The sequence below is a fragment of the Onychostoma macrolepis genome, chromosome 05 (genome assembly GCF_012432095.1).
Source record: "Onychostoma macrolepis isolate SWU-2019 chromosome 05, ASM1243209v1, whole genome shotgun sequence".
NCBI lineage: Eukaryota > Metazoa > Chordata > Actinopteri > Cypriniformes > Cyprinidae > Onychostoma > Onychostoma macrolepis.
In genome coordinates this window covers 15,287,630-15,304,728 of record NC_081159.1, presented here as the reverse complement: position 1 = coordinate 15,304,728, position 17,099 = coordinate 15,287,630, and the positions used below count along the sequence as shown (strand labels likewise).

At 36.1% G+C, this 17,099-nt stretch overlaps 1 protein-coding gene across 2 annotated transcripts; it reads left to right on the top strand.

Annotated features, from left to right (window-relative positions):
- The first annotated feature begins 815 nt into the window (after positions 1–815).
- Positions 816–16,414, top strand: dpf2 (double PHD fingers 2). Of its 2 annotated transcripts, XM_058776923.1 has the most exons (12): positions 816–1,160; positions 3,542–3,702; positions 7,953–8,060; positions 8,284–8,462; positions 8,571–8,663; positions 8,774–8,855; positions 9,512–9,553; positions 11,600–11,737; positions 12,146–12,277; positions 12,364–12,476; positions 12,628–12,709; positions 13,643–16,414. In XM_058776923.1, the coding sequence occupies exons 1-12, from the start codon at positions 1,129–1,131 to the stop codon at positions 13,723–13,725; spliced, it is 1,245 nt and encodes a 414-aa protein (XP_058632906.1). In that variant the 5' UTR covers positions 816–1,128; the 3' UTR covers positions 13,726–16,414. The 2 variants fall into 2 exon arrangements, with proteins under 2 accessions (XP_058632906.1, XP_058632907.1); XM_058776924.1 differs by lacking the exon at positions 9,512–9,553 and having other exon boundaries at positions 818–1,160.
- The last annotated feature ends 685 nt before the right edge of the window (positions 16,415–17,099 follow it).

Sequence of the window (17,099 nt, the reverse complement as noted above, 5' to 3'; positions counted from 1 at the left end):
TGAGAAAAATTTCCACAACACTGACATTAAATTAGGACTAATCAGATTGTATTTACAATAGCCTTTTCTATATGTTCTCCAGACCTTTTCAGCACTCTAAACAAAAACTAAAGCCAGCTGCTGAGGCCCCCGGACCAGCATATCAATCAGAGAAACAGATAATATCCATCACAAGAGGAAGAAGGAGTCGAGATTTCCCAGTTTTTGGTGAATTAAGTCTGCTCTTGTGTTTCCTACCTCACAATTACAAATTTGATTCATATTTAATTAACTTATCCTAATATTTAAACTGACACTCATCACATCTTTTGTGACCCTTACCGTTGAGCAAAAAGCTGTTGAGACATTATGGTTTTGTCAGATTGACAACTAGCGCCACCTCGTGTCCATTCGTGAACAGTACAACACAATGAGTTTGACTTGGTTTTACCTGTTTACAAGTGAGTGTTTAATATACAAAATATAATATTTTTTTGTCATTTGCAATACAGATAAGTAAAATTATAATTACAATAGGACGTATAGTTACGTGTATACACATCAAATATATTAACAATAATCTGGACGGTGTTTTTTTTCAGCATAATCAAGTGAATAAGAATTTGGTCTGTAAAATTTGGTCAGTTTTATTATCTTCTGAAGGCATATTTGTATGAAAAAAATTGACGGAAATCGCATTCGTTGTTTGCTGAAAATCTTACATCCACCGATTCATGAACGAGTCATTTGAGTTGGATCTTTTCAATTAATTGATTGATGCAGTTCACAAAACCCATTTAGGCCTGCTTTGTTCGGACACGAATCGGACAGACCTTGACTCAATTTTAGTGTCTTTCTGAAGCATATAGCCTATCACGAAATGGTTTGAACCACTTTTATAATACTTTTTGCGTCCTTTTGGCTTTAATAGCAACCAGTACAATGTTTAAACTTTATCTTTTTGTGCTTCATAAAAAGCAAGTCGTAAGGCTTTAGAAAGACAACAAATCTATTTTGTTGGATGCACTGTTACTTGTCTATATTTGAACATGAACGCTTGCCTTGAACGCCCCTGACCCGCGACCTTCCTCTAAGGTGCTTCCTTTTGCGCAAGCGCAGAACACCCGCTGTGAGCACAGTAGAGCCAAGATGGCGGCAGTGGTGGAGAATGTTGTCAAGCTGTGAGTATTTTCCATCCTTATTTGACTACATATGAGATTTCCATGTTGAACAATGATATGTAACTTTGAAGTAATAACACAACGTGATGGGCGTTTGAATAATTTGCTTAAAGAGAGCTAAAGAGACGTGTTTGACAAGGTTATCCGAGCTCTGGTTAAGTTAGCTGTACTAGCAGCTGCCGTGTCCCGCTGGTGTGAATGCTTCAGTTAGCTTCCGTCTTTCAGCATGATCAGGGAGTAAAGCATGTAGGAGGCTTTTCTGTTCCTCTAATGAGTGTGTTTATGTCAGTGGTGTCATAAAGTGCCACGGGGACCATGTTGAAGCGCTCAAATGTTTGATTCAGTTGTTTGTCAGTGCTTTTGTTATTCTGCTCAGTTAAGTTTTGGAAGTAGCAGCTGTCAGTCCGTTTTATTGGATTGCAGTTCTGTCATGTGTAGATGTGAACACGACAGACTCATATCACTTATTTTTAAGCAGGTTACATTTACCTGACGCATTTTATTTATGTTATTAGCTAAATAGCTTGCTCTGTCTGAAAGTTATTTCCATTTATATAGTGCTTTTGGTGAAAATTGGGCTAAGTGCCTGTTCTTTCATTTAAAACACAGAATTAGCTGTTCAATAAGGAGCTTTTAGAAGAAGGGCAGTGAAATGGTTAAAAAAGTTTCTGACCCGATTTTGACAGCCCTGGTAGCTCCTGGTAAGCACAGTTCCTTATTCAGCCCTCACTTTTTTTTCTGACTGATGTGTTGAGGACACAGTAGCCAAATCCGCAACAGTCAGAAAAGGGAACAGAAAACAGGATTTGCACTTCAAAACCGACCAAGAATTGTGTTCAAGTCTATTAAAATGTCATGTCTGTTATCAATTGATAATAAAAGTCTATTATCAATTTAATGTGATTGGAACTAACAGAATACCAACTAGTGACATACTTTAACAATTTGTCTGCTAGTAGTGTTAACTTTGCAGTATCAAACACTCTTACTCAGAAGCCCTGGATACAGCTGCTTTAACATCTGTCTTGGTGGTTCGATATTAAGAGGCTCCTGTGATCACTTGTCATATTGTTTGATATTTCTAGAATGATTTCTTTTTTTCCTAAACCAGTCAAGTACAGCCTCTACTCTCCAGCCGGTTTTATTGGTCAACTCAATCACGCAGTCACCTATCAACAAAAGGGTGGAGAGTAGGCATTGGGTGGTTCAGGCACAGAGTATTTTTAGTATTGTACGTACAAAAAAAAAAAAAAAATTTAAAGTTTTTATTATATATTTTATTTGTAGTTGTTTTAGTTTTAATCCTTGTTACAGGCTTTTGTTTTTATTAGTTTTTATTTTACTTTTAAAATGTCTGTTTAGCTTTCATTTATTTTTATTTTAGTATTTCCACTTAAACATAATTTATTTAATTTAGTTTCCAAGGCAACATTTCTCATTTTTGTTACATATCATTTTTTTTTTTCATCTAAAATCTGCCAAGACTAAAAGTAATTTGAAAAAGCACATACATATACATTCACAGCATTCATGGCTGTTTACAGTTGTGTATTTATAGTCATTTTACAATGTGGCTCAGCCGATATTAAATTAGTTTTAATGTTTTAGCATTTTGACAGGTGAATAGGTGGTTATTTGCTATTGTCTGGGAGGATTCAGGGTGCATTAGTTTTTACACCACCAGTCCAGTGTGGTCACATTTCTGACTACCTCTGAATATGGTTTGACACTGGACCTCAATTACACCTGTATTTGGTGCTGTCCATCAAGTGGATCTTAATAGCAGGTGTTTGTGCGGTCAGAGTGTCTAGTTTGTGTTCAGAGTGTCTGGTTTGTGGAATGTGCTTTTCCGTTGTGCAAGAGTCTTTTGAAGCTGCAGCTCTGTGTTTTGGCGTCTTTAAGGCGGGCGAGCATCCCAGGGCTGTTTTGTTGTCTGGGCTGTAAACCCCTCAGTGCTCTTGGTTCTAACACACCAAAGCTTTAAGCTTTTGTTTCATCCTCTGTGACATCAACGCCCGTCTGTGCTCTAATCTCTCGGGCTTTAGCTAGCCTGTGCTCTCCCCGGGCTCTTAGTGGTTGCCGGGGTGACGGGCAGCAGCAGCACCTGCTAAGTGGCTGGAGTGAGAGAGTTACAATGACTGAGCTGCATGCCTGCAAGACCTCCTGCTGCATACAAACACACACACGGGTGGCTAAGCTGAACAGGGTTGAGCTGGTTTCAGGGCGGCAGCGGTCGGGTGTGTGTTGACACACTATTGCTTGTCTCTGACAGAAAATGGCTACTTTAGACTCTGTGTGAGTTTCAGAAAATCACCTCTGGTTGAACTTGGTTTTAATTCAGGCTGTTGCATTTACCGTTGGCCTTGTTTCTCTGTCTGTAGGCTGGGTGAGCAGTATTACAGGGACGCTATGGAGCAGTGTCACAACTATAATGCCCGTCTGTGTGCAGAGAGGAGCGTCAGGATGCCCTTCCTCGATTCTCAGACAGGTGTCGCCCAGAGCAACTGCTACTTCTGGATGGAGAAACGGCACAGAGGACCAGGTGGGACACACTCACTCACAGTGGTCTGTTTACAGCAGTGTTTCCCAACCACTGTGCTGCGGCACACTAGTGTGCCGTGACAGGTTGTCGGGTGTGCCGTGGAAAATGACCAAGAACTTCTTATCTCCATTGTATTTCGTTATTTTTATTTTAAATCAGTGTCATCTATTGGTCATCGTTATGTCTGTTTGTGGGTTTTACACACGTTTAACCAATGAAAAGCATTCAAAAGAGCTTGTGACTAAACCTCGTAACGCCATTGGATCCTCAAATTGTCAGTAAAACCTCATAGCTCCACCCCGCCACCATTCAGAATGAAGCGCCGCGCCATTTGAAGACAGACGTCTACTTCTTCGCAATGCAAGGGTAACTAAAGAACTGATGTTTGAATAAGTACAGCGTTTCCTTTACTCAAGAAATGCTGTCTATAAAGGCTAATGTTTTGTGTGTTTAAAGAGCAGAGTCTTAGCATTTGCTGTCTAGTTGTAGCCAATACACTTTTGTATGTTTTAAATATCCTGTGCATAGTGGTTCGTCTTTTATATTGTGAGATTTTGGCCAAATGTATTAAATAACAAGAGAAACTGAGCGCCCATTTGGCTACAATGAACTTTATAACCTGAAAACTGATTAAAACGTGATGCTGTTAATTTAATTTAATGACCTTAAGGTCTTCAAAAACCTTGTTAACTCCATTTGTGTATGATTTTCAGAAATTAAGTGCAAGTGTCTGATCATATATAAAGCCAAAATACCAACTCTGATGACGCAATGTTTAATTATTGGGGGGAAGAAAAAAAAAACTTTTCCCCTTTCTATTTATTTATTTTTTTAATTTATTTTTATGTAATGCTTAGTGGTGTGCCGTGGGATTTTTTTACATATCAAAACTGTGCTGCGGCAGAAAAAAAGGTTGGGAAACACTGGTTTACAGAACAGAGGTGGGTTTCGTAGTGTTGGCGTTATGCCAAACTTAGTTAATACAGGGTGGCCGCGGGTCCTTAAAAAGTCTTAAAATGTCTTAAATTCAGATTCAGTGGGTCTTAAATATCTTCGGTCTCATTACCGCAAAAGTTTCACCAGTCTGACGGACCCAGGGACTGTTTACAATCATTGGACAGACGGAAGATTCCCCCCCCGTACTTACTGCGTCATCAGAGAGAGTTGCTGTAGCAGAATGCAGGTTGAATACCACCAGCTCGCTGACAAGCCTCCTAACTGCTTTAAATGGGTTAATGCAAGTTTACTGAAAAATTGCTGGAGGATTTTACTTGCCCGACGGAATAGCCCGATTAAAACTTGTGACATTTTATTACATTCAGCGTAAACAGCGATTGATAATGGATAGTGTATTTCTGGTATCAATGTTGCGCTGTTGAGGCTCATGCTGCCTGTCTCTGTGAGAGACTTATATGGAGAAATCAAATCAAATGAGCATAACGGCAAACATAAAGAAACTCGCAGAACAAACATACTGAGGTATAAATTCAAAATGTTTAGTTTATTTATAACATGATGATGATGATGATGATAACATACCATGACAAGGGGACTATTTTGCTAAATATTTTCATGATTGCAAATGTTACATTGATTTTGGCTCAAGAAACAAATAGTTACTTAAATTATAGACAGAATATTGACTGTTTTGTTCTATTTCACCAGCGAAAATAGTTCCAAATAAAGATCAGAAGTATTGCACATTCTCCAAGCAGCACTGGCATGTTTGTTCCTGAATGATTCAGTGTTTTGAATGAATCGTTGAATGAATAAGTGACTTTCCGCCACCTACTGGTGCTTTAGTTAGTTTAAAAGTATGCATTTTTCCACCAACATTTCTTATTTGTATATTCAAAAAAAATGTATTTAAAACATTCTCATAACATTGTTTATTGCGGTTGTAAATTTGTAGTGCAAATTATTTAATTTGATTGCTAACAGCTGTTGTGTATATTAAATTTCTTCATCAGTTGTAAGAATTTGACATGAAAGATGACGCATATATTTAATAAGGTTAAAAAATATTGGACTTTATGGAGGTAAATAATCTGGGGTAAATATTAAAAACATGCTGATTTAAATATGTAAATGCTGAATAGAAAATTGATGAAAATATTGCTTAATTTACACCACCAAAAATATTACTGATGTGGAGCTTTTGAGGGATATTTTGTATGGGATATTGTCTTCAGATATGAAAAGTTCTCTGTATATCGTAATAATAAATAGCATTTTTGACAGCGATGATATTTTGTTTTCTTTTTAAATTGAAAAACACATTAAATATTACATTTACGTATGTAATATAATGTGTATTTCCTTCACAGGTTTGGTCTTAAATTTTACATATGTTGGTATTAAAAAGGTCTTAAAAAGTCTTAAATCTAACTTGTTCATATCTGTAGATACAATACATTAAATACCAATCTAAATACATTAAATACCAATACCAGTTGTTGTCAAAATACCAAAATTAGTTGATACAAATACAAGTTAATTATTAAATAAATGAAATTAAATTATTTATGTAATTGTAACTTTTGAATCAAGCTTTAATATGCATATATATATATATAATATTTCAAGTAAACAGTACATATGTAATTATATAACAATGTAATTACTATCAATGTATCAATTTCTTTTATGTATATGTACACTGCCGCTCAAAATTTTTGGGATCAGCAAGTTTTTAATGTTTTTTGAAGAAGTTTCTTCTGCTCATCAAGGCTGTATCTATTTGATCAAAAATACAGAAAAATAAACTGTTATTTTGTGAAATATTTTTGGAATTTAAAACAACAATCACAACATTTAAAATATAACTTATTTCTGTGATCAAAGCTGAATTTTCAGCATCATTACTCCAGTCTTCAGTGTCACAGTAAATCATTCTGATATGCTGATTTATAATCAATTTTGGAAACTGTTGTGCTGCTTCATATTTTTTGGGGGATATGTGATTTTTTTTTTTTTTTTTTTGTAATTTTTTTTATTTTTAATTTTTTTTTAAGGATTCTCTGATTTAATAAAAAGTTAAAAAGAATTGCATTTATTTAAAAAAGAAATTTTGTGTTACAATATTCAATGCTATTCAAAAGTTTGGGTTCAGTACATTTTTTTTCTTTCCTTTTTTTTTTTAAAGAAATTAATACTTTTATTCAGGAGGGATGTGTTAAATGAATAAAGTCATAGTAAAGTTATACTATGATATCTTATATTGTTAAAAAAAAAAATTATATTTTGAACAAATGCTGCTCTTTTTAACTATCAAGGCCAAAGACACAAAGAATCAAAGAAAAAAGTATCACATGTTCCAAAAAACAATATGAAGCAACACAACAGTTTCCAACATTGATTATAAATCGGCATATCAGAATGATTTCTGAAGGATTAACAGACATCACAGCAGCTGCTTATTAGGTTATTTTGACTGCTACTTTAAAAACTGACACTGCTTTACATGTGACTGATAAAAAATAAATACTTGCATGCACAGTTTTAAGGCAGCTTTAATCGCCTTTTTTCTGACTTCATGACTTAACTGACATAGCTGACATAACTACAACATTGCATAGCCTACTCGTAGTTTCATTTGGGTTTGAATATGATACAGCGCTTTAATATAGCCTAATACAGCGCGCGCCGGCACATTTGTGCGTGCACTTGAAGAGCATGCGCTAAGAGCACAGTATAACAGCTGACAGGACAGGAAGATGCGTTTTTACTGACATATGGCCTGACAACATCTCATCTGACCGCAGTTCACCGATGCTCTGCTGAAGCTCCTCGTCACCGTTTCCGCGCTCGTTTGACTCGCGCCTGGCGCTGAAGTGAAGTTGGAGCGCGGGTCTGAAAAGTGTCCCGTTTGATGTGCTCGTAAAGTCGCTCTGAGTCTGGATAAACGCGAGTTTTTTAGCAGTCGTGAGTTGGGTGGCCAAACCCCGCCCCGCCCCTGCGTTAATTGCGTTAAATATTTTTAACGCATCAAACTGAAAAAAATAATCGCCTGCGTTAACGCGCTAATTTTGACAGCACTTAAAAAAAAAAAAAAAAACATATATATATCATTGATTATGCCAATATTAAATAATTACACTGCAAGGCCTAATGTAGGCTACTTATTTATATATATATATATATATATATATATATATATATATATATAATTTTTGTTTTTATGCCTTACCTCATTTTCACATAAGACATGGCTGATTGTATGTATCTTTTTCATGTCTCTCTCCCCAAAGGTGTTGCCCCAGGTCAGTTGTACACATATCCAGCACGACGCTGGAGAAAGAAGAGGAGAGCTAACCCTCCAGAGGACCCTCGTTTAGCCTTCCCATCTCTAAAGACCGGTACGCAGCCACTCACTTCCTCTGTCTAATAAAAATAGAGAGATGTTGTTTGTGGCTGTTTTTTGTAATTCCCTGTGTGTAGGCCATTCATAGATTTGTGTTTAAGTATTTATGTCTCAATTTCATGTAATTAAACTTTAAATGAAATTGTATGTTTTGATGACATTTCTATCCATCTCTGTGCAGTTGCCTATGGATGTGAATGTGCGTGTGTATGTTTCAGAGCTGGATCTGGGGCTTAAGAAAGATGTTTTCTCCAGTGATGGCAGCAGCTTAGAGGCACTTCTGAAGGGAGAGCCTGTGGACAAAAGATCTGGGTTGGAGCTCCGCACAGCGGAAGAGGAGCCCAGCTCTACAGAGTACTCTTCCGGGGGACTAAACCCCAGCAGCAGGGTCCGTAAGGTACTGAGAAAACAGCTTATGATTTTGATTGGAGCTGTCACTGTTTTTCCTTGAAATCTCGCCTTGTTATTCTGTCTGATTGGTTTTCACTCTTGTGTGTGTGTGTAGAGAATTGTGGAGCCAGATGATTTTCTAGATGATCTAGACGATGAAGATTATGAAGAAGATACTCCAAAGAGACGGGGAAAAGGCAAGGGAAAGGTGAACTCTTGATCTTATAAACTTGCATGCATGTACATAGTATTTACACATAACCTAATTGGTGTCAACAAAACACCTCTAAAAGGTTATGATTAAAAACGGTTTCACAGGGTCGTGGTGTCAGCAGCGCTCGGAAGAAGTTGGAAGCAGCAGCTGCTTTGGAGGATCGAGACAGACCATACGCTTGTGACAGTGAGTCATATACAGCATTCAAGGAAACCACATGACTCAGCGTGCTGACCTCTCGGTGATCTCATCTGGAGATCGACTTCTCTTTGCTATAAAAAGGCTGAGCTGTACTGTAACACATCCAGTCACAATCAAAGATCTGTGTCACTCCTTCTCAGCAAAGCTGTCATCATGAGCTTCACCACATGAAAGCTTGCAAAAAAAAAAAAAAAAAAACCCAAACATTATCATTTTCCAGGTTGTCCATCATCTGACACACTGAACTTGAGAATAATTTGTCACTTAGCTCTTTCTTGTCTACTCATGAAACCAGAAGTACAAAAATAAATAAATACATTTTGTTGAAAACAAAAAGCATATTCCTTTATACTATATGCTGTGGTTTACCAATCCCACATATAGCCTGATTAAACTAGTAAACTTAATCTTGTAAACCAGAGGACATTTTTTACTTGATATCCATTTGGTTTCGTGTTGTTCTTTCATAGTTCTGGATCTCTATTCTCTGCATTGGTGTCTTTTCCCTTAAATGTGTCATGATACTGTGATGCAGATGTTCTTTATGAGTTTATTTTTCCTGATTTCCTGATTCTTGTTGTCAGTCTGTGAGTCTTTGTCTTTCTTTCTCTCCTTTTTCTTTCTCTTTTTCTCTCTTTCAGACACTTTCAAACAAAAGCATATTTCAAAATCTTCCGAAAGAGGTATATTGCTCTTTCTCTCTCTCCGTCTAGTTCTCCTTTCCTCATTCCCTTTGTCTTTTTCATTTCTTTCCCCACCCACTCATGTCTTGGTTTCCCTCTTTCTCTTTAGTTTGTGTGCATTGCAAACATAATTTGTGCCTGACAAGATCACACTGAACTTTTATGAAACTAGGGGTTATTGATGGCTACATTTTACACTTTCCTTTTTTTTTCTTTCTTTTCTTTTTTTCTTTCTGTAAGGGAATCTGCCTAAACAGCATTAAGTATGAAAGCAGCTTCACAGGAAGACATTTTTCCACAGAATTCATTTATTTTCCCCCCCCTAAACAAGCTTTACTGCCTCTGGGCCATGTGAAATGTTCAGACGTGTTCAAGCGGGTTGTTTGTGGCAGCATGACATTATTTCCCAGACTGAGGTGCTCTCATTATGAACTGTTTGAAAAGCACTTTATACTTACAACTTTCTGTTACTAACAATTTATTCACATGGTTCTTATAAGTATCAGCAGGGACCTGGCGATAAAATATTACACTACTGTTCAAACGTTTGGGGTCAGAAAGAATTTTAGAAGAAAAAAAATATATATTTTTCTAACCGAGACTGCATGTATTTGATTACAAATACTGTGAAACAGTAACATTATTGCAAGTAATATTATTACAATTAAAAATAACCATTTTTTATTTTAATATATTTTAAGATGTGATTTGTTCTTGAAATGAAAAGCTGAATTTTCAGCATCTGTTAATCTAGTTTTCAGTGTCACATGATCCTTCAGAAATCATTCTAGTATGCTGATTTGGTGCTCAAAGAAACATTTATTTTTATCAGTGTTGATATCAATGCAGTGTTTATTTTAAATAGAAATCTTTTGTAATGTAAAAAGTTTTACTGTCACATTTGGTCACTTTAATACATCCTTGCTTAGAATTAATTTCTTTCAAAAAGAATCTTACTGAACTCAAATTTGAACAGTAGTGTATATCCATGTCTAGCTCCCAATACAACAATATTGCAATTGGTTTGTTTAGAATGTAGTTAATCAGCTGTGATGCATTTCAATCTTTTATTAGACTTCAGTGCTTTGTGCTATTATATTAGTATACAATTGATTGCACTCTACATTTCTCCTCCTTGCACACTCGCATACTCCTTTTTCACAAATCATTTCCTTAGAAACATGTATCTTAATTAGCTATTGTTGTCACAAAAATGACAGTACTTTGAAATATCCCCCAAGGTAATATTAATGGTTTGAAATGTAAATTGCTTCTCTTTTTCTTCCTCTATTATTCCCCTCTCTTTGTGCTTCATTACCTGCTCTGTGTTGTCTCTCTGTAACTTTCTCATTTCTAAATTTTTTTACATTGCCGCTTGTAATACTCATCCTTCTCTTCGTCTCCAGGTCACTCCCTGTTTTTCTCATTTCTTATCTGATTAGACTGAAATAGTGCCTCTGCTTTTAAGTTGCCAAAGGATTCCCATTTCCTGAATGTGTAGTGCTTATGGTTTTAAAGGGATAGTTCACTCAAAAGTGAAAGTTGTGTCATCATGCACTCACCGTCATGTTGTTCTGACCAAATACCTTTCTAGTGTTGAAAACTAAAGGAGTTATCTAACAGAATGACCAAGCTGCTCTTGTTCAGTGAAATTGGCCCAGCTGTTGGTCCCTATTTGCTTTCACTATATTGGAAAAAAAGTTACTTGGTTCTATGCAAAGAAATAAGTAATACCATTTTGGAACGACACAGCTGAGTGAATGACAGGTTGTTCATTTTGTGGTGAACTATTGCTTTTGTTTAAGTGGAGCATATTGGGCGATCTTATTGGCAAGCATATTAACATTTGCCATGCTGTTGAAGAATGAGAGTTAATGAGCATCTGGAGAGCCAGGAACGGTGGATTGAACTCTCATGCATGAGAGAGCTTTTGGTGTGCAGCAGTAGTGCTCAATGTGTTAAAGTACAGATGATGTTTCAGTGCATAATGACAATTACAGGTGCTTATAACCCATGATTGTGCTCTGTGTCTGTGTATGTGTGTAGTCTGTGGGAAGCGCTATAAGAATAGGCCTGGTCTCAGTTATCATTACGCCCATTCTCACTTGGCTGAGGAGGAGGGGGAGGAGAAAGATGAGATGGACATTCGCGAACCAACTCCACCCCAACAAGACGAACCGAAGAGTAAGCAATTAATCACAGACTCTGGTAGCCAACTGAACAGAGACCATTTAACTGTCACTTTGAGTGGCATGAAATATTTTACACAATCTATTGGCAATAAAACTAAAAGTATATTTCTTATAAACTAACTGGTTGGCACAGTGTTGTACACTTTGGATTTATTTCAAAACCATGTGAAGTGCTTTGCCTGCCTTCTAAGGTGGCGCTCTAAATGAAAGCTTGTAAGTGACCAGTTTGGAATGCTTTACGTAGGCAGCATCTTACAGGACCTTAAAATGCCAGCTACGTGACTGTTAACTAAGTTTCAAAAAAGTGTTTTAGCTTCTAGGGGTAGTGTTGTATTGCCATTTTCATTGAATGCTACGAGTGATAATGGGTATTCTGTTCTCTTTCCGTCTGTTCTATCAGCTCCTAAGAAAGGCCCAGATGGTTTGGCTCTGCCAAACAACTACTGTGACTTTTGTTTGGGAGATTCCAACCTGAACCAGAAAACCGGCCAATCAGAAGAGCTAGTGTCCTGCTCAGACTGTGGCCGTTCTGGTAAAACAACCACACATACTTTCAACTGCTTGCTTGCTTTGGATTTGTCTCGACCAAATTATCATTGACCGATTCTCTGTTCTCAGGTCACCCCTCGTGTCTGCAGTTCACTCCAGTGATGATGGCTGCTGTGAAAACCTATCGCTGGCAGTGCATTGAATGCAAGTGCTGTAATATGTGTGGAACATCAGAAAATGATGTGAGTTTGTTTACCACTATTCAGCCATAAAACTGTATTTACCTAACCTCCACAGGGAAGACAATTATTGTGTAAAACTGTTCCCTCCCTCAGTTTATTATGCAACCCTATTTGGATTCTCTGTGAAGTAGTTTCTTATGCTTTGCTACAGGACCAGCTGTTGTTCTGTGATGACTGTGATCGAGGTTACCACATGTACTGCCTCTCGCCTCCTATGTCTGAACCTCCTGAAGGTAAAGCAACATGCAATAATACACACACCACTGTTAAAGTTTTGGGGTGGGGTTTTTTTTTTTTTTTTTTTTTTTGGAAGAAAATAATACCTTTATTTAGCAAAAATGCATTAAATTGATCAAAAGTGACAGTAAAGACATTGTAATGTTACAAAAGATTTCTACTTCAATAAATAAAAATTCCATTAAGCTTTCTGTTCATCAAAGAGTCCTGGTCTTAGGTTTCCATTTCAACAGTGATAATAAGAAATGTTTCTTGAGCACCAAATCAGCATATCACAATGATTTCTGAACGATCATATGACACTGGATTAATGGCTGCTGAAGATTCAACTTTGCCATCACAGGAATACATTTTGAACAGTAGCCTATCCTCATCGAAAGATTTAGAACTGACTTACAGTCTGAGCAAGTTGACGCTAGTTGCCGAAAGTCAGAGTCAGATTTGAGTTTACAAATTTCATAGAAAATTGCATAGTGTATGATGATCACACATTATTTTTTTTAGCTTTTATGTCCATCCAGTCGCACAATAGACATGTTTGATATTTTGAACTGAACACATTGTTTTCATTTTGTGACGTGTCTCCTAGCAAGCAGGCATGAGTTTGTTGTGTACGAAATTACTTGAAAGTCTAGTAATGTGTGATCCTCAGTCGTTTAGTATACAATGCCCAGTTTTTCTTCTGTGACTATTTACGGCAAGTGTATGATGCCTAGTGTTTTTCAAATCTGTATGATTTTAAATCAGATTTTAAGTCATGTAGTGTATTCCAACCTTTACATAGAGCTGAATGATGCATTTGTTTTGATAAAGAGGTCAACTTAGTTCAAAGAACAATATGAATGAGATATGTTTATTTATCTTATATAAGTGAAACGTATAACCTTTACACGACAAGTATTATAATTGCATTATTTTATTCTTTACAGGAAGTTGGAGTTGTCATCTGTGTTTGGCCCTCCTGAAAGAGAAGGCCTCTATATACCAGAATCAGAATGCACCGCCCTCATGATGGCCTTTTGGAAAGACAGACCCTCTTTCTCATAGTTCCCTCCAAGATTGGTCTGTTCAATTTAAGCAAATGAAACAGGTCGAACAGAAGTTGTAGTGGAACAGAAAAGGGATGACCTCCTTGCCCAGGTCCGCAGACACAAATGGAGGGAGAGAAAGAGAGAGGGGGTGAGAAAAAGTGTGCCCTCCTTCTCTTAGTTCTTTCACATCTCAGCAGGTTTGATCTCAGTATGACTGTTACACAGTTCCAAGTTTCAAACTACCCCTGCTCTTTGTTTTCAACTATTAGTCCCCACAACTAACACAGTACTTCCTTAGCAAATGTCAAAGCCAGTCAGAAACTCTTGATGCTTACAGCAGTGCATACTTGGAGGAAGTCACTATGAGAATATTATGACTCTGTTTTTGAGTTCCTGCTCATATTAGACCTGATATTTCCAGACAACAAATTATTAGCTGCAGCTTATATCAGCCATATCCAAAATACTCTGTACTGACACTGGGCTTATCACGGCGAGGAATAGTTGAAACCAATCAGCATGCCAATGCTTGTTCATAATAAGCAAAATAGAAAAGAAACAATAATGTGTTTTTGTATATTTATAAATTTGTATAGCATATAAAGGTGTGCCGTATTTAAGATCTTAAACAATAGAAATGGTTCATGATTATGATGGGAGTTGCTTGGGGAAATTTTTTTTTTGTAATGATAGCATCTGTATATGCCACTGAAGCACAGAGTCTAGCAGTCAGTGTGTGACCTCTTTACTAACTAATGGATTAATGGTGCAGGTAAGAGTAGTGATTTTTAAATTATATTTTTATATTGTTATTAATTTTTGCATTTTTAGACGTCCCTAAGATGTTCAGAAATCGGTTAAAATGTAATTAAAGATGGTTAAGACATCTGGTAAATGAGAAATAGGATTGAAAGAGAGGACTAAAAAAGAAAAAGTCCAGTATAAAAGAACGTACTACTGTAACTGTTGGCAGTTAATTGAGATATAGAACAATGTATTGCAGGCTACGCTGAGATCAGTTTGTGGATGTTCATAGTTTGATAGATTTTACCAAGAATGGTAAATCCCTTTCAAAGTAATTCTGAAGGATTCGCTGTTGAGTATATGAAAGAATTCTATGGTGTAAGGAAATATGTGGACAAAAAGTTCAATGCCATAATGGTCATGTTTACTGTGATGACATTTCATTGATTACAGCCATACATATGACAAACATATTCTTTTATTAAATTAACATTAAATTGCCAATTTCCAATTGCCAGCTTGTGTAGGATATTGAGCAAAAGTTCTTCTGGCACTCAAAAACCGAAAGGTCTGCCTCTGGACATGAGCTGTGTTAAATAACGGACTTTCAGTTTTTCAGAAGAAAAAAATTTGTAATACCTAGAAACCACCATTGAGAATTGGAGATATCAGAATGACTTTGAGTGTCACATGCTTGGTTAGCCAGTAAATTCATTTTAGTATGGCTTAACTGAGAGACTGCTTTTAGTCCTTTAATCTGAGGTCTGTATTGGCATCTTTATGGCATCAGATGTGTGCGTTTAACTTTAATTTTTAAGAAAACTGGTAAAATTGTCATCTCTTAAAGGGATAGTTCACACAAAAATGAAATTGTCGTCATTTATTCACAAACCGGTATAACTTACTTCTGTGGAACATAAAAGGAAATGAGAAATGTCTTGTTTTAGTCACCATTGACTCCTATTGAATGGACAATAACAAAACAGTTTGGTTCCCAATATCAACTTATTTCAAAACATCATCTTTAGCATTCCACAGAAAAAAGTAAGTCATACAGCTTTTGAATGGCATGAGGGTAACTAAATGGTGACAGAAGTTTCATTTTTTGGCTGAGATGTACCTTTAATTAGGCGTTTAATTATGGTAGTGAAGACAGAGAGGTTGTTTAAGTGACCCTGTGCTAAATTCAATACAACACAGATGTGAAGTATGGTATTTGCTGAATTTGCCAGAGCTTAGTTTGACTTCCTATAGCAAGCTGAGGCAGATATACAGCCTGCTTCAAATGATCCCTTATTTTCCTGTCTTCTATTGCCATTTACCTTCACAATCCAGCCAAAACTTCCTTTGTTTAAAGAATAAATCTAGAGCACTGCACGCAGTTGCCTCTCTTAACCCTGTTCTTTGTAAATGTATACTGAATGAAGAAATGAATTGACCTGAGATGAGTTCTGTGTACTCTGTAAGTCTTCAGTTTCAAAATAACTGCAGACCTCCATAAAGGTTTTGGCTTATATCAGATACTGATACATTAATTATTGCTCATGGCATTCATAACATGTACAGGATCTTATCATTGTTTTATTTTTCATTCTCCGTTTGGTTACTGCATGTCTACCTTACATGGTCATTTATACATAACACATAACATTTAGCTTACAATCACTCTGTACTCTCACAGTACCAGCATAGTAAAGAATTATGGGAAATTTGATAACTTAGCTTTATGGTATCAGCCAACTAACTATAATTAAAATAATTAGAAAATATAACGGTTTACTTTTCCTGAATTTTTTAAAACAACACCCTTTATTTAAAGGCAAAGTGGCCATTTGTATTTTTTATTTTTTATTATTATTATAATTTTTTAAAATGTGTTTGTTAGGTTGGTTTTGAGGGATTCATTTGTTTTTGCTTTTTCTTTTTTTTCTTTTTTTTTTTTTTTAATTTATTTTTTTTGGTGTATGTACACTCTTTTTTTCCCCCCAAGAAAAATAAAACTCACATACCGTATATGTTGTTCATCAATTCTTGTTAACTTCTTCAGTACCTGTGCTGTGTACATTTACATTCAATACGTACATATTTAATTTACTGAAATTAGGAGTGTCCACAGATTAAAATATGCCACTAAAATAATTATAATTTGATTAGAATTCCAAATGTTTGGGGTGAATTAGGAAATATCTTGATTTTTGGTTTTAAAGCTTAAGGCCCATGTGTCTCTTTTGAGAACCACTACTCAAAACGTGTTTCTGCTATTTATAAAATAGATATTGATATTTAATAAATTGATATTTATTTTGAAAATACTATTTAATAAGCGCATTCATAATAGCATCAGAAGAATATTTCAATATTGTTGTTGTCATTTGGCTGCTAAATGTTTTCTTTATTAATTGTCTATACATAAGGCAATTTAAAATAACATGCAATTGATTTTCATTTTTGTTGGATCTTAAAGTACTATTCCAACTTTTGATGTAGCCAAACCACAAGGCTAAGTAACTTCCCATTAGTGTCTGACAAGATTCAGAATCGAGCAGTTTTGCAGTGACAGTGTAATTTCTAAAAGCAGAGGCACGCACAAATTTAGTCATACAAATATAGG